General features: G+C 37.0%; 1 protein-coding gene across 2 annotated transcripts in view; it reads right to left on the bottom strand.

Moving 5' to 3' along the window:
• The window catches only part of FMN2 (formin 2), a 378,878-nt gene that overhangs the window by 17,747 nt on the left and 344,842 nt on the right, over positions 1 to 16,289 (bottom strand). For both annotated transcript variants that reach the window (XM_077901499.1, XM_077901498.1), the window contains one exon: positions 13,337 to 13,486. In XM_077901499.1, coding sequence (XP_077757625.1) covers positions 13,337 to 13,486 — 150 coding nt within the window. The remainder of the gene's footprint in view (positions 1 to 13,336; positions 13,487 to 16,289) is intronic.

Consider the following 16,289-nt stretch of genomic DNA (forward strand, 5'->3'; position numbering starts at 1 on the left):
GTACTGCTACTCCTTCCCTTTTCCTCACCTGACAAATTTTAGAGGCTGATCTCCATATACTATATGACAAATTCAAGTTTAGATATTAAAGTCTAGAGATTCTCACAGGCAAACTCCTACTTTTGGATATTTTAAATTCTAAATGAAGGTCTCTGATAAGGATACTAATTCTGACCTGTGGGTTTTTCTCATACTACCAAGCAATTTATTCAATTCTGACCTAGAGATAGCTTTAGATCCCACAGGTTGAGGGCTCAGCCTCACAAGACTGCTCCACCACCCTTCAGACGCCAATGGCAAGTCCAGGTTGTCATTGTACTTCTGAATCACAGGCTAGAGATGAAAGGTTAGAATAACCCCCTCTTTGGGTTCAATTAATTGGTTAAAACAGCTCATAGAACTCAAAGAAATATTTTACTTACTAGATCACCAGTTGATTATAAAAGGTTTGAATTCAGAAGAGCCCAGTGGAAAAGAGGCATAGAGCAAGATGTGTGGGTCCTTTTGGGATTTTATGGAAGCCTTATTACATAGGCATGATTAATTAAATCATTGGCCATTGGTGATTGATTCAGTCCTTCTTCTTTTTCCAGAGGTCAGGGGATAAGACAGAAAGTTTCAACCCTCTCATCACAAGTTTGGTTCCCTGGTCATCCTTAGGTGACCCAAGGGCTTTCTAAAAGCCACCCCATAATATAACAGAAGACATCTTTATAACTCTCATCACTTAGGAAATCCCAAATGTTTTAGGAATTCTGTGCCAAAAATTCAGCTGAAGATCAAATACATATTTCTTATTATAAACCATAATATTACAAAGCCTAAAAGACATGAGTATTAAATACACTTTTAAAAAAGTATGAATGTAATATGGCATAATTTTAAGTTTTATCATTTTTCAAAGTGATGGTAAATGCAGCCCACCTTAGATGCCCATATTATAAAACAATAGAAGAATGTTAATAGGACTTAAATATATGGAATAAAGCACTAATTCATTATTATGATGATAGATTATTCTGTTTATTAAAAAAGATAGAATAGCTGGGGACACCTGGGTGGCTCAGTCAGTTAGGCATCCAACTCTTGATTTTAGCTCAGGTTATGATCTCAGGACATAAGACAGCTCTGGGTTGGGCTCTATACTCAGTGGGGAGCCAGTTTCTCTCCCCTGCCCCTCCCCCATCACATGCTTGTGCTCGTGCCCTCTCTCTATTTATATGTATAAAATAAATAAATCTTTAAAAAATTCAAAAGATATTTTTTAAAAAACTCAAAAAGCTGAACTTATGTCTTATTACTGGCTTTTGCTACACATGACTATGACACAAGATTACCCTGATGGAATACTAAATCAAAGAAACTTCTACTGCCCCAGTTCTTTAAATTTTTTAAAAAGATTTTATTTATTTATTCATGAGAGATAGAGAGACAGGCAGAGACATAGGCAGAGGGAGAAGCAGGCTCCCTATGGCGAGCCTATGTGGAACTCGATCCTAGGACTCTGGGATCATGACCTGAGTCAAAGGCAGATGCTCAACCACTGAGCCACCCAGGTGCCCCACCACTGCCTCAGTTCTAATTTGGTAGAGATGAGGGTCATCTTAGGTTAATGGAAGTCAGGGGATCGAGCCCTCTCTAACCTCACTGCCACCTTTCCTTCCAGGGCACTCTCCTATTATCTCATCTCCTACTTCCTGTATAGAAGCATGCCAAGACAGAACAACATTAAGAAGCCCAGGAAGAGATAGTCGTGACCTCTTGGCTCTGGGTTCACTCTGCTCGCCGCAGACAGCTATGGCCTCCACCAACATACCCAGAATTCTGTCCTCTGAGATTGCTACTTTCTGAAAATTACTATTTCCTTATAAAAAGCCAGAGAGCTTGAATCTGCCTCCAAAGGACATGGCAGGTTTACTTCCTGACTGTGCACCAGATACTTTGATTCTCCTCTGAGCCTTAGTTTTTACTTTGCCAAGTGTAACCATCACTTAATTCCATACAATGCAATAGGAGATGCAGCTCATGTAGGAGAGGATTGTGTGCCCTTTCTGTAAATGCAAAAGTGGCATGACCCTCATTCTGTAAGGCACAGCTATCCAAACAGGACTTTATATAGCTCAGCATCAAGTTTTAAATCACTCAAAGAAGGAATCTGTAAGGACACATACCAGCCTTTCTCCAGAGAGAGATCAATGAGCTGTGGAGACATGTTGGCCAGGAACACTTTCTTTCATCTAGATATAGAGTGCGACACATGGGTGCCAGTCTGTTATTCCTAAAGGAAGGGCAACCTTTATAATCAATTGGAGGTGGAACATGTCCATGGGTGTGTGGAAGAGGATGGAGACAAAGCTGATGGATTATTTAGAGAATGTTTAACATTATTCAATAAGATAAAATGACAGATGAAATTGATTAAATACAGTTTTCAAACTTAGAAAGACATCCAAGGCATCAAGGATCCTAAGTATTTTTTTACAGTGTCTATTCAGGAGACAAAAGCAAAATAAATCCCATTGGAATGCAATGAAATGAGATAAAATAAAATAAATGCTCACAGGTTTCATGTAACACAACATTCGAAAGGAATAAGCAGACAAACTCTCCATGTATTTATATATTGATAATATTATAATTAGAAAACCTAAACTGCAAAAAAATTACCATTTTAGGAATTATATTTAGGTATGATGCAATTTTCATTTTATAGTTCTGTTACATTATTAGTCTTAAAAATTACAAAACCATAGCTCCTAAAACTTTAAGAGCACTAGAATTAGAAGTGAAATTATGATATGCATAAAATAATAAAAATGATGATGATGATGATGAAAACATTGATCTGAAGGTCCTTTTAAGGAGGAGCAAATGGTAAACAACAGCTTTCTATATAAACCAAAGAATCCAAGCTTATGTGATACCAATTTGCCATGACAGTTGTTCAATTGATAGACACTTGAATTGACTGGAAATGGCAATATCCAAGACCACATTATAATTCCACAGCTAGTTCTTCGGCATCAACAGGGTTGGTTTTCACTGAGTGCCCATTGGCTAAGGTGCACCACATCAATGGTCTGTCCTTATTATTGTCTGCCTTAAAGAAATGTCTTCTTTCCATGGGTCAAAATTCCACTCATGACCTAGCAGCTGCCCATGATTCACACTGCTAACCCAACTGTTTATGACAAGCAGAAGCAAAAACCTTGAGCAGCACATTGGCCAGAAGGCCTGTGGAGTAGGGTCCTGAATGAGCACTAAAAAGACCAGGAAAGGGCTGGAGACATTACAGCAAGAGGGTAAAGGAAGGGTTAACAAGACAGAAGTGAAAGACATAAGGCTTTACCCCATAGCAAACACAGACCAATTTCTTTCCCTTTTCTTTTTCTTTCTTTCCCTTTTCTTTTCATTTATTTTAACCATTTATTATATCCACTATTTTTGTAGATATTTATCACTTCATCAGAAATATAAGTTAGGAAAACTTGACAATCCCCTCCCATGGAGATAAGATTTGAAAAAAATGTTTATTTGCAGTAGATGAATAATTTCAAAATACACACATACGTAAACACACACAATATCTATTACATTGTGTGTATTTTTAACATGACTTGTGATTTCCTGAAATGGATTTACATAGAAAAAGCACTAGTTCATTTCATCACTAGAGTCAAGTTATTATAAATTATTAATCATCTAAATTGATGGGGGCCTTTCTGATTTTGAACTGAGCTGTACAATTTTTCTTTTCTTTTCTTTTTTTTTTTTTTACAGATTTTGCCAACAGATTTATCTCTCTATTTTTGATTTAGCTAATGTTCATGTTAGTAGTTAAAAGACTTATGTGGTCTGTGTTTATGTTTAGAGCTCTGATGTGAGAGATCTATTTACTTAAAAAATAAAGGCTTATTGAGTTATTAACATCTTGTAAAATTTACCCATTTAAAGTGGACATTCAATGTTTCTTTTAGTATATTCACAGGGTTGTGCAGCCATCTAATTCTAGAACATCCCATATATTCCAAAGAAACTTCACTAACGATCCCTCTCCTCTCCCTCAACCCCTGACACAACTAATCTACTTTCAGACCCTATATATTTGACAATTCTGGACATTTCATATAAATCAAATCATACTATATATAGCCTTTTGTGACTGTCTTCTTATTTTCTTTTTTTTTTTTAATTTTTATTTATTTATGATAGTCACAGAGAGAGAAAGAGAGAGAGGCAGAGACATAGGCAGAGGGAGAAGCAGGCTCCATGCACCAGAAGCCCGATGTGGGATTCGATCCCGGGTCTCCAGGATCACGCCCTGGGCCAAAGGCAGGCGCCAAACCGCTGCGCCACCCAGGGATCCCTGTCTTCTTATTTTCAAGGCTCATTCATGGCACAGCATATGTATCAGTGCTCCATTTCTTTTTATTGCCAAATAATATTCCATTGTAATATTCACATTTTATTTATCCACTCATCAGTTGATGGACATTTGAGTAGTTTCCATCTTTTGGATATTATGAATGATGCTGCCATGATCACATGTGTACAAGCGTTTGGGTGGATGTACGCTTTTACTTCTCTTTGGTATAAACCTACGAAGAAGTTCCTGGGTCCCACGGTAACTCCAGGTTTAATTTTCTTAGGGGATGCCTAACAGTTTTCCAAAGTGGTTGAACCATTGCCACATTCCCACCAGCAGTGTGAGAGTTTCACAAGTTCTCCTCATCTTCCCCAACACTTGCTATTGCCTGCTTTTTTTTTTTTTTTTTGTATAGCCATCATAATGAGCATGTGTCTCTTTGGGGTTTTGATTTACATTTCCATGAAGGATGATGATACAGAGCATCTTTTCATATGTTTATTAGCCATTCTACTTGCTTAAGACCATTCTCCATTTCCTCTCCACAAAGACATACAAATATTACCTTATTTCTTTTATGTGCCCTATATTAAAATACACACTCTAAAATTTCTTCAGTACTGATCTCCATTTTGGGGTCCCTCCACACATACCCTGTCCCCTCTCCACTACACATGCATATACACTCAGCACATGCTTTCACAAATGATTTCTTTTAAAATTGAGTTTGATGCCTTCTCACAGTTGCTTCTAAATCAACCAGACTTCAGCAGCAAAACCAAGTAAGTTAATTGCTATTTGTCAAATATAATAACTGCCGACATGTCTTGGTCTAAACTTTGCCATCAACTTCAAACCTGTTGTAGAGACCAATACCTAAAACATTGTGAGACAATCTCTTCCATCTTTACCTCTCATGACTAGTCTATGACTATCCATTATTTACCTTAGAATCCCAAACTTTTAAGAAGCATTTCTCATTTCTCTAAAGCTTCACTATCACTAATGGGAAGAGGAGTAGTGTCTTGAGAGTGGAATCCTGAAGCAAAGCAGGTGGAATTCCCTTGCTTAAAAAGGTCAGAGTCCGTATGGAGAGCATTATAGTGAGAATGAATTGTGGGGAGCCTCTGGCTTCTAAAATTTGTCACTATCTTAAAAATTCAGGCTCTAGCAGAAGCCCACACAAATTTAAGATTTTGTTAATTTGACGTTATACAAATCTAGCAGATCTAGATCTCCTCCTCTAGCAGATTATAATCATGACATTGTTTAAGAATATCCTAACAAAACTTAAAGTGACCCCTTAAAAATACCATCTTGCTTGTAAAGGAACAGCTTATATAGAAATTGTTTTCAGCCCATATAAGCTACATGATGTTATTTTTAATGGGTAATTTGAAATATCTCCTCCATAAAGTATATTTTGATCCAAAACGGTTTTACTACAAACTTTGCTAAGACGTCAAAAACTATTTTTAGCAAACGCTGAAGAGAAATTAATAATTGCTCAGATAACTTTACAAGTCTCTACAAATTTACTGGAAGGTACCTCAATGTTAAAATCCTTTCAAAGCAAAAATATCTTTGGACAGGCTACTTTCTTGGCTCTTAGTTCTGATTATTTGATGGGGAGCTGGAACCAGAGATTCTGAGGGTGAGTTTCTTCCATTTTTGAACATGAAGCTTTTGAGAAAGGATTTTCTAAGATTTAAAAAACATGTCTTGGAACATGGCAAGATCAAGAAGAAATGCAAAGATCTTTTCCATCCTACGTTCACCTTATGATTTTACATCATTCTTGGAGAACTAAGTTTTGGAAAGTGAATTTCCTAATATCTGAGGTTTCACATCGTTCCCTAACCTTGTCTTTGAAAATCATTTTAGAAGAGAAAGGGAAAGTTTGCATTCTTGATCTCAAACATCCTGGCTAACATGAGCTTGTCAGTATCTGAGCTGACACTTAGAATTTTCTGACCCTCTATAACTAGTAGAGGCTGTAATCTGCAAATAGCAAGTTTGTATAGGTATACCTCCAAAGTATATATCCAACACACCCATTTCCTCTCCTTTCTGTCACCTTCCCCCTGGTCCACAACATCACATCTTTCACCTGGCCTACTATACTAATTTCCTAACTTGTTTCTCAATACCACTGTCCAATTTATTATACATTTGAATTAATAATCTTTTCATTACATGAATCACATCAGGTTATTCCCTTTCTAAGAACCCTTTTGATGATTTTTCTATTGCATTCATAATAGAAGTCAATCTCTTACCATGATCCACAAGGCCTATTTCATTAATTCATCTCATCACCTTCATCTTTCTTGGAGTCCACCCGATCTTTTTTGTCATATTATCTTGAACTCCTACATCTCTGCCTGGCAGGCTCATATACTGTGTTGCCCCTTAACATAGCCGCTCTCACAAATTCTTCAAGTGTCAGCATAAATGTTGCTTCTTCAGAAAGGCCTCCTCTGACCACACTTTCTAAATGAACCTCTTCTGCTTTTTGCTTTGCAAAAATGGCTCATTATTTTCCTCATAGCACTAATTTGAACCTATAATTTAAAATTGTGGGTTTTTTAAATTGTCTGCTTCTCTAACTAAAGGGTAAGAACCATATAGCCAGAAAATTTGGCCATCACACAGTAGGACAAAAGTACCTTTGAATAAATTAATAAATAAGTGAATCGTCTATTATGTCTTAATGCATATTAGTTACTCCTTCAGATCACATTTCCTACACTTTCTCAGGTCCCATTAGCCATGATTCTATCTTGTTTGCCAGCTCTTGTGCCAAAGTTTCTGCTATAAAAAGACAGAAGTAGGAAGAGAATTTCTTTGTGTTGTTTTTCTAGACATTGGTGGCTCAATTAAAGGGGTAAATGGTTGGATAAATTCATTTAATGCTGCAATGCAACAATGCAGTCCAAGAGGCAATTTCATCTAGGTATTCAGCAAATAACGTTATTACATAACAATAAACCTTCCTCCCTTACCTCAATTCTTCAGATTTATTTTCAATCGTTTATAACGGTCACTTTCTTCTACACTAATAATGTCCTACTTAAATCTGAACATACAGCTCACTCAAATATAAATTATGGAAGCTGGAACGTTAACATGGCATGAGGTGCTCTCCAATTTAATGCATAACCTTCTAAAGCCAAGCATTGAAATCCTTTCCCTCTAATTGCAGATTTAAGCTGGGCAGAAACTAGACCTGATTACCACGTGCTTGCACAAATTAGAGGAGTAGTTATCCTTTCTCCTGGGTTATCAAAGACTACCTGTCTCAAAATAAAATAAACCTGTAAATTAAGTTAGACAATACTTTAAACATAACCCTTCCTAATGTCACAACTGATTTATTAAATTAAAATGTCTTAAGCCCACTAAACAAAATTTTGAGAGGCTATACTGCACACTATGGGGTTTGAGGTACAGTTGCCAGAGCCACATTATCTTGCCTACAATGCCCTTACCACACTGGATTGCCTGTGAAAATCCTAGTCCAACTCCAGTCTCCTTGTCATAAATCCTCTGGACAGAATTAACTCCTGCCCGCAGTTTCTCCCACTGCATATAACACCATACCCGGCTAGGTTGTTAGCTCAACAAAGACAGGTCTGTCACCAATTGCACGGAGTGTCTCTTGTGCATAGTAAAAACTCCATATGGAATGTGAGAATAATTACAAATAATTTTACATAGCCAAAGACTGCCAAAAAACTAAAGGCCACTTACAACAGAACAAAACAGTGAGAAGTGGAGTTGTTTTTGGGCCCCACTATCTTCTCCAAGAACCACAATCCCATTAAGGTCAAAAAGCACAAGTATTCCCAATCAATCCATACTTCTTTCCTCTAATTAATAAAACTCTTATTGTTCAAGCTCCGTAGGGCCTCATTGGCAGCTAGGTGATACTAATGCTACTGCCTACCTGAAAATAAAAGAGATAAGAACTGCCCATTTCCTGCCATATTAACACTGTGCTCTGTGAGCCTTTTGGAGAGATGTTTAGCAGAGTAAAAAAGGTTGGTTTATCTCACCTTCTGGATATAGTTGAGTTCGTTTTTTGAAATGATTTTTTCATATGTTTTGGGCTGTTCGGTGATAACAAGTCTAGATTTCTTTTTAGAGAAGGGTTTCTTATTAACAATTGTATGTGCCTAGTTCCAAGCATATGAAAAAAACACTTTTTCTGACTCATGACAAAACCAATGGGTCACTTGTCTAAAAGCATTACAACAGGAATTCTTTTGCATAGTATGATGTAAATAATGGAGGGGTGGACTGTGTGAACATTCTTGAACAAGTTTTCCCTTGGACTAAGAATCAAAACATTTTACCTAACCAAAAAGTAACTGAATTACAAAAATGCCTTGTATCCACTGAATACATTCTTAACATGCTTTAACAATATGTTACATTTGTAGGTAGTCATGATCAGGAAATCATTTATATTAAATGATAGAGGAAGAAAGATTGAGCATTTGGCATGTAGATACTGTGTTGTATACCCTAATTATATTATCTCACTTAGTGTACACAATAATGCCTCAAGAGAGATTTTACTATTTCTATTTTGCAGTTTAGGACACTATGGGTTTCTATGACTAGGCGGGTAAGTGGAAGAACTAACATAAAAATCCTCATGTTTTCCAAACCACATCAATTAGAAAGAAAGCAGACCTTTTTAAGACCTTTCATGGTGTGTAGAAATTCACCAATTCAAGAAATACATTTACTCAGTCATAGGAATCATCAGGACAAAGCCAGAAAACACAAAGTTACTACCACTCTATAATCAGAACCAAACAGAAATTATAGGATAAGAAATATTCTTACAGGATTTACAACTTTAAAGATAATCAATCTGTGAATTCCAAATTAGATCAAGGAACAGGGGAAAGTAAACATTCAACTATAGCATGAAACCATTCAGGTTTCTTTCTACCATGCTAAGACATTCTGCTAATTACACAGGTTATTTTTAAAGGCTTAATAAATTTGGGTAATAATAATATTATTTACTTTTTTTAGACATTGCTCTTCCCTACCTAACTAACTCCAGTGACTGCGATGAAGGAGAATGTCAATCATGGCAGCCCTCCTCTCTGGCTGTACATCAGGGTTTGTGAATTGCTGAACAATAGTACTCCAAATCTCTGGCCACAGTGCCTGATCCAGAACTGGGCACAACTCATCTGGAGTTCTTCTTTGGAATTTTTCTAGATTGTGGAGAATGCTCTCTCCTACTGGGCTGTGAGAATGTGAGTCATGGCTGTGACCAGTGGCCATGGGGCCACCCTTAAAGGAATAGCCTGGCTTGGAAACTAGGATAAACCACAAAGGAGAGTGATGGTAGGGAGATGAGAGGGGGAGAGAGTGAGAACATGAGAATTAGTGTGAGAGAAAGAGAGAGAGGGAGAAGAAGAGGAAGCAGGATGAAAGAGAACATTTATTAAGACAGATCATGAGAGATAGGCATGGACACATCTGACCAATTCCCTCAGACTGCAGTTAGAATTTCTGTATTCAGGCAATCCACACACAAGTTCCATCCCTGCCCTTCTGTGGTTTGACTATCTAAACAATGCCTTTCCTTTTGCCTAAGGTATTTGGAATGATATTCTTTTTATTACTTACAATGATAAGCTTAAGCTATGTAGAAAAGCATGTTCATTACTTCATAACCTAAGTTCTTATTCCTGTGTCTGTGTCAAATACAATGATGTAACTAGTCAAATCAGCAAATATTTATGGAGATCAGAAGAGTGGAAAGGCACTATGACTTAATGACAGTGAGAGCTATATCAGAAATGAAGATGTGAAACATCTCATTGGGAAATAAAGACTAAAATGCAAATATCAAAATGGTTATGGTATAAAATAAAAACAGACACATCATTAGGCATTATCATAGTATAAAACTGACTAGACAAAATATGCAGATAATAAGTACAGGGTACAGAGGAGGGAACAATCAGGTTGCAGAACAACATCCCATTTTAAGTGCTTGAAGTTAGTGCTATGTGAAGCTCTACTCAGATCAATACAGTCTGTACCAGAAGTGTAAGACCCTTAACTGACCACATCCCATTTCCAATTCATGTCTGAGGGTATGAAGCATTCCTAAAATATCCTTCCATTTACCTACAGAAAATATGATACAAAGCTTACACTAGGGCAAAGCTGGCTTCACGGTTGTTGTTTGCACACTTTTGGAAGAGCTCTGTACTTCCTGTTTTGAAATTGTTTATTAATTTTTGAACAAGGGGCCCAATGTTTTCATTTAGCACTGTTTCCTGGAAATTGTGTCACTGGTCCTATATTAAAGGAAAGGGACAAAGTTTCTCTACAAATGAGTCAGACCAATGGTCTTGCTTATCAAAGCAGCTATTTGCCAGGAGGTATAATATATTTCAGAAGTTAAAGGGCAAAGAAGCACTGGCTCACCTGCCACATAGTCCTCCTTAGCTCTTAAATAAAGCAAATGATAGTGAATGATGAGAAGTCTACAGTGAAGAGCACTTGTAATCTGCCAAATCACAACACTGCCACCAAGGGGTGAGCAAAGTCACCAAAGTTTGCATCAAAAAGCAAAATCAACCAAGGGTTGGGTCAAAAAAGCCACAGCATAGTCCTGGGACATGACAAGCATAGGAAGCATCTGTTTGATTTTATGAGATACTCGGTAAAGAAAAGCTAGTTTTGGTTATGTTAAATGCATAAAATATCATGGAACAGTGGATTGGTATCAATGTGTTACCTAGAGACACAACTCTACCTCATGGAGCACAGGCTAGATGAGACTGGGTATCAATGGAGAGTTGTGTAACTGAATTAGTCAGTTTCAACAACTCCCCTGAGATGGCATCTCACCAACTCATGTACTCATGTACAAAGTAAAGGCAAACTACAATGAGAGTGTCTACCTACCTTCTTGCCCTAGGATCTCCAGAGGTGCCACCATAGGAATATGCCAGCCTTTTGCTATGATTTACTTACTTCCCTGATGTGCTAGCAGAATAGTTACTCCAAAACTACAGCTCTACCAGTCTTATCTTGTGGATGCTGACCTCTCTTTACTTCCACTCTCATTCTCTAGCCCCAGCCACAAGCAAATAGGTGTACATGGTGAAATACTCATCTGTCGGGGGCACCTGGGTGGCTCAGTCAGCTGAGCATCCAACTTCTTGATTTCAGTGCAGGTCATGATCTCAGGTCATGAGATTGAGCCCTATGCCAGGCTCTGCACTCAGCGCAGAGTCTACTTGTCCTTCTTCCCTATGCTTCTCCCCCTGCTCATGTTCTCTCTCTATCTCCCTTTCTCAAATAAATAAATAAATAAATAAATAAATAAATAAATAAATATCTTTTTTAAAAAAAAAAAAAAAGAAAAAGGAATACTTATCTATCAGATTTGTACATTGATGTGACTGAGCTGTTGGCCCTTTTCCGGGGGAATAAACTGAGATTAGAGATGCAAGGAGGCCAATGGGAACCAGTGAGGGACATGAAGGGATATTGTAGGTGCGGGGCTGCAGTAAAAAAAAAGATTCCTCTTTACAATTTTCCAAACTGACAGCCCTTGCTCGGTAAAAACAAAAACAAACAAACAAAAACAAAAACAAAACAAAACAAAACAACAAAAACAACAAACAAACAAACAAAAAACCCTCACAAAGATAATATATAGCTAAATTTGAGGACATGAATGACAATTTAATGTGCTTATATTTCAGCAGTTATCTCTCCTATCTTACCTGCATGGACTTTTGACTAAAATTGTGTCTCTTAGGTTAACCCCTAATGAACCAGTTTTAAGTAGAATACTCTCATTATCTTTAGAGTGGATGCTTATTTTCCCTTCTGTTCAGACCACTCTCTTTTTCCGTCTACTAGTCACTGAGGTAAAGTTTCTTCTATGATAACTCTATGGAATCTAAGTAATTAATTATATGAGTTAGCGCTCATAGCAGTTTGTGCACTCAATACATGCCAGCAAATTTCATCTTATTTAAGGATGTACTTACAATGATAATGGATAATCACAGTTAGGTGGATAATCACAGTTTGTATGTAAGGAAGACAACAAGCAGAAATTGTGGAATTTTGTGGTATGATGAACAAAGTCCCTTAGAATGTTAAGTTTTCTAAAGATCTAAAGCAAAGTCATTGTTAGTGTAGGGATGTTGGAAAGTCCACTAATTGGTTCAGTATTAGGGTTTGGCTTACAGTGCTGATCGTGTTTCATTTTCATTCTCCTGGTAGACCCAACTATTTGGGGCTGCTGTCCTGGGAGGGCTAGCTTTCCTCCTGAATTAATATTTAATACGTCTCTATGGAATTTCATAATCAGTGACAGAGACTTTATTTCATATATTTAAGAGAAAAAAATTTTCTTTCAATCCTGAAAAATTTACTTTAGGAAATGTGGTGTAATTCTACAAGAATCCTGGAAGTTCTTTTAAAAAATATTGATCATCTGTTTCTTGGTGACATCTGGCAGAAATCTTAATACAAATGGTGAAATTTGGACAATATCTTATGAATTGAGCAAAAACAAAATAAAACAAAAAATGATTCATCTTACCTTCATACAGTCTCTGCTACTGATCTTTTGAGGTGAGTAGGTTTATCATCTCAGCAGGGTTGTTCCACTCCACTTACATGGTCTACTTTTGTGTGGTTTCCTCATCACAGAAGTTGTTCTACCAGACGGTGGTCCTGGCAAACCATCTCCCCAGCTATTCTCTGTAGCATCATAGCTTCTATGCCAACCTTTCTTATTCAAACTCCAAATTTTGCCAGTTCTTAGCACCCTGTTTGACTTGATATCCCAGGTTGAGGGCTATCTAATTTTTCATTCAGGCTATAAAAGTTGGCAACCCCGATGGTGTCACACTTAATAAAATACCAGTTTTAAAATGCCATTGTGAAATGAAAAAAACCTACCTTTCTTGTAGAATGAGTTTGTTCTCTTTCTTCCAAAAGTCTTTAAAGTCAGAGCTGAATTCATGCCAGATACTGAAGAAAACATTTGGGGACACCTCCTTCTCTCCAATTTTTGGTTTCATGAAGAAATAGGCTGTAGTCTCCAAAAAGCTGTCAAAGCACACACACACAAGCATAAAAGCTATGATTATTTTCCAATATGGGATATTCTTTCTTCATCCAAATGCTGATTTCATTCATGCAGTTATTGTTACTAAGAAGACTCAGACTCTTCAAGCATGAACAGTAGTCTCTTACGGTTTCATGTTAGAGTTTTGGATACAGATATTAGCAGCTGATAAGAATCATTCACATACTGATAACTATCCTTGATTCAATTCCATTTTCAAAGTGAATCACTAAGTGCCTGACATATTTCAGAAATAAACTTGTAGTCAACTTGGGACATGTTGTAAGTAATGGGTCTATACTTTTTTTCTACACTCTAAAGAAGTAAAATATCAGCCACTTGTCCCCAAACTAATATGTATTCTACATGTATTTTACATTGCTTACATGTACTTCGGCTTCCTACATTGCTGAAGAAAAAAAAAAAGCGAGTCCCAAGAAATGGTAAAGAAGTCTCTCATCAGATCATGGAAATATCATTGAATGGATACCAATATACCAATATGGCAGCCAGCACTGTGACAATAGACAGATAGTGCCAGTCTTTAAAAGGTGCTGCTTCATACTACAACTACATGAGGCTCCAAAGAGTTTCAAAAGGCCTACTTCACAAAGAACATACAATTGGTAAATGGTAGCTTTATGACTCAACAAAAAGTCTTCCATTCCCATAAAAAATGGCCTGGAAAGGACTTAGGCCAATAAAACTGGTAATGTCATAGTGAGACACCTGGGCAGCTGGTCAGTGTATGGCCAGAGTTGCTGCAAAAAAGGAATGACAGTCCAATAGTCTTTGCCCCTCCTTCCCTTTTTTCCTACCCTGGCAGAGGGCCAGCACTTTTGCTGTCACACAAAGCTCAAGTTTGATTTACTATGAAGTAAAAATTTCTAAGGCAATTTGATTTTGCCATATTGCATTGCTTGATTAAAAATATGTGTATATACATACATACATTAACACACATTTGTGTATATATTCAATTTGTCATATAGCTGATTTCAAATCCTTATCCTGAAAAATATATGAAAAATGTCTAATTAAGATGAGCATTAATAAAATGAGACGTGTAGGGTGAATCTGCTCAGAAGGTAAAGGAGACTGAGCATCACACACAAAATCAAGAATTCACAGACACCTTGACTATGACCAATGGGCTAGTCTGTTCTGTTTATAAGCTTGCCTCATGGTAGTCTCTGAACATCAAGATTCCCCAGGACACCAGTTTTTAGATTCTAGGGAGAGATGGCATCACATATTTGATCAAATGTGTAGCTCCTGGGAATTACGTATTTCTCCCTAGTTAGCCTAGCAGGAAAATTGATGCAGTAAAGTCAGTCAGTCCTGAGAGTCAGGCTGTGAAGTGGATATGGTATGTGAGAATCTGGCTGCCCTGAGCTGTCGTAATGACATCAGAATGTGTCCGCAGAATGTGTTGATGGGGTGAGGACTGCCAGGAGAGTAGATGGCAGGGAGCATGAATAGTCTAAGACATATCTGGGTCATATTTTACTAAAACTGATAAAGTATACACATACTTCCATCCTAAGAAAACAGGTCATTCTCCTTATGTGCCTAAAGACTATTTATGACCTGAATGGCAGAAATTAGGTCTCAAATCCTTTATTCTTTCCCATTATTTCTTGGTATTTATACTTCATAAATTGATTATTACAGACCAAGCCAATTTGTTTGAGCAGACATGTCTAAATTTAAGAGTTGGTTCATCTGTTCAGCCACTTAAACCATTTTGAAAGTTCTATTATGAGGCAGCAGGGTATAAAAGAGGGAATATAGGACTTAGAATGAGAAGACACAGGGTATTGAATCTTGACTCTGATTAGCTACATGGACAAACCATTTCACATCATTCTGACTCAGCTTTTTCATCTATAAAGTAGTGACTATAATAAACAATTGAATTCCGAAAAACTAATTTTCTTTTTTTTTTTTTTTTTTATTTATTTATGATAGTCACAGAGAGAGAGAGAGGCAGAGACACAGGCAGAGGGAGAAGCAGGCTCCATGCACCGGGAGCCTGACGTGGGATTCGATCCCGGGTCTCCAGGATCGCGCCCTGGGCCAAAGGGAGGCGCTAAACCACTGCGCCACGCAGGGATCCCCTAATTTTCAAATTGTTCTAACACGAGACAAATTTATTTTGTACTGCATATTATTTCCCATTACATATACTGCATATTCTATATTGTATATTAAGAAATACAAATATATATTTACTAAAAATTATCTCTATACTGTAACTAATTCAATTGAAGTTGATTTATTTAAAAATACTCACGTGATCATGTTCCCTAGAGATATTTTTTAATTACTGGCATGCATAGAGGTTTCTGACACTGGTAGTAATTATTCTAATTATTGAATACTTTCCCTTTGGCTTTGTCATATATTGCCTACATAGCTTTGTCTTAAAGCAACTTTTGAGTTTTTCAGTTTCTTCTCTAAAGTGAATGATATGTTTGCTTTTCAAGGTTATCATAAAGATTAAATGAAAAGTACTTGCGTATTATAAACTAAAATAGCAATATATGTATTAACTTTATAAAATCAAGCATTTTCCACTGAGTGCTCTTTGTGCAAAACTTAATGAATTTGTGAGACACATTAGCATCCTACAATTGAATTGAAGTCAATGCATGACTGCTGAGTATGATTGTCAGTGACAATATATATGTAGTCATTTTTTTGGAAGTGGCCACAGTGAAAGAACTTATCAACTAAGTATGACACGAAGAGTAAAACATTATCTGAGGATCCCAAATGCTA

The sequence above is a fragment of the Canis aureus genome, chromosome 6, assembly GCF_053574225.1.
Source record: "Canis aureus isolate CA01 chromosome 6, VMU_Caureus_v.1.0, whole genome shotgun sequence".
Lineage (NCBI taxonomy): Eukaryota > Metazoa > Chordata > Mammalia > Carnivora > Canidae > Canis > Canis aureus.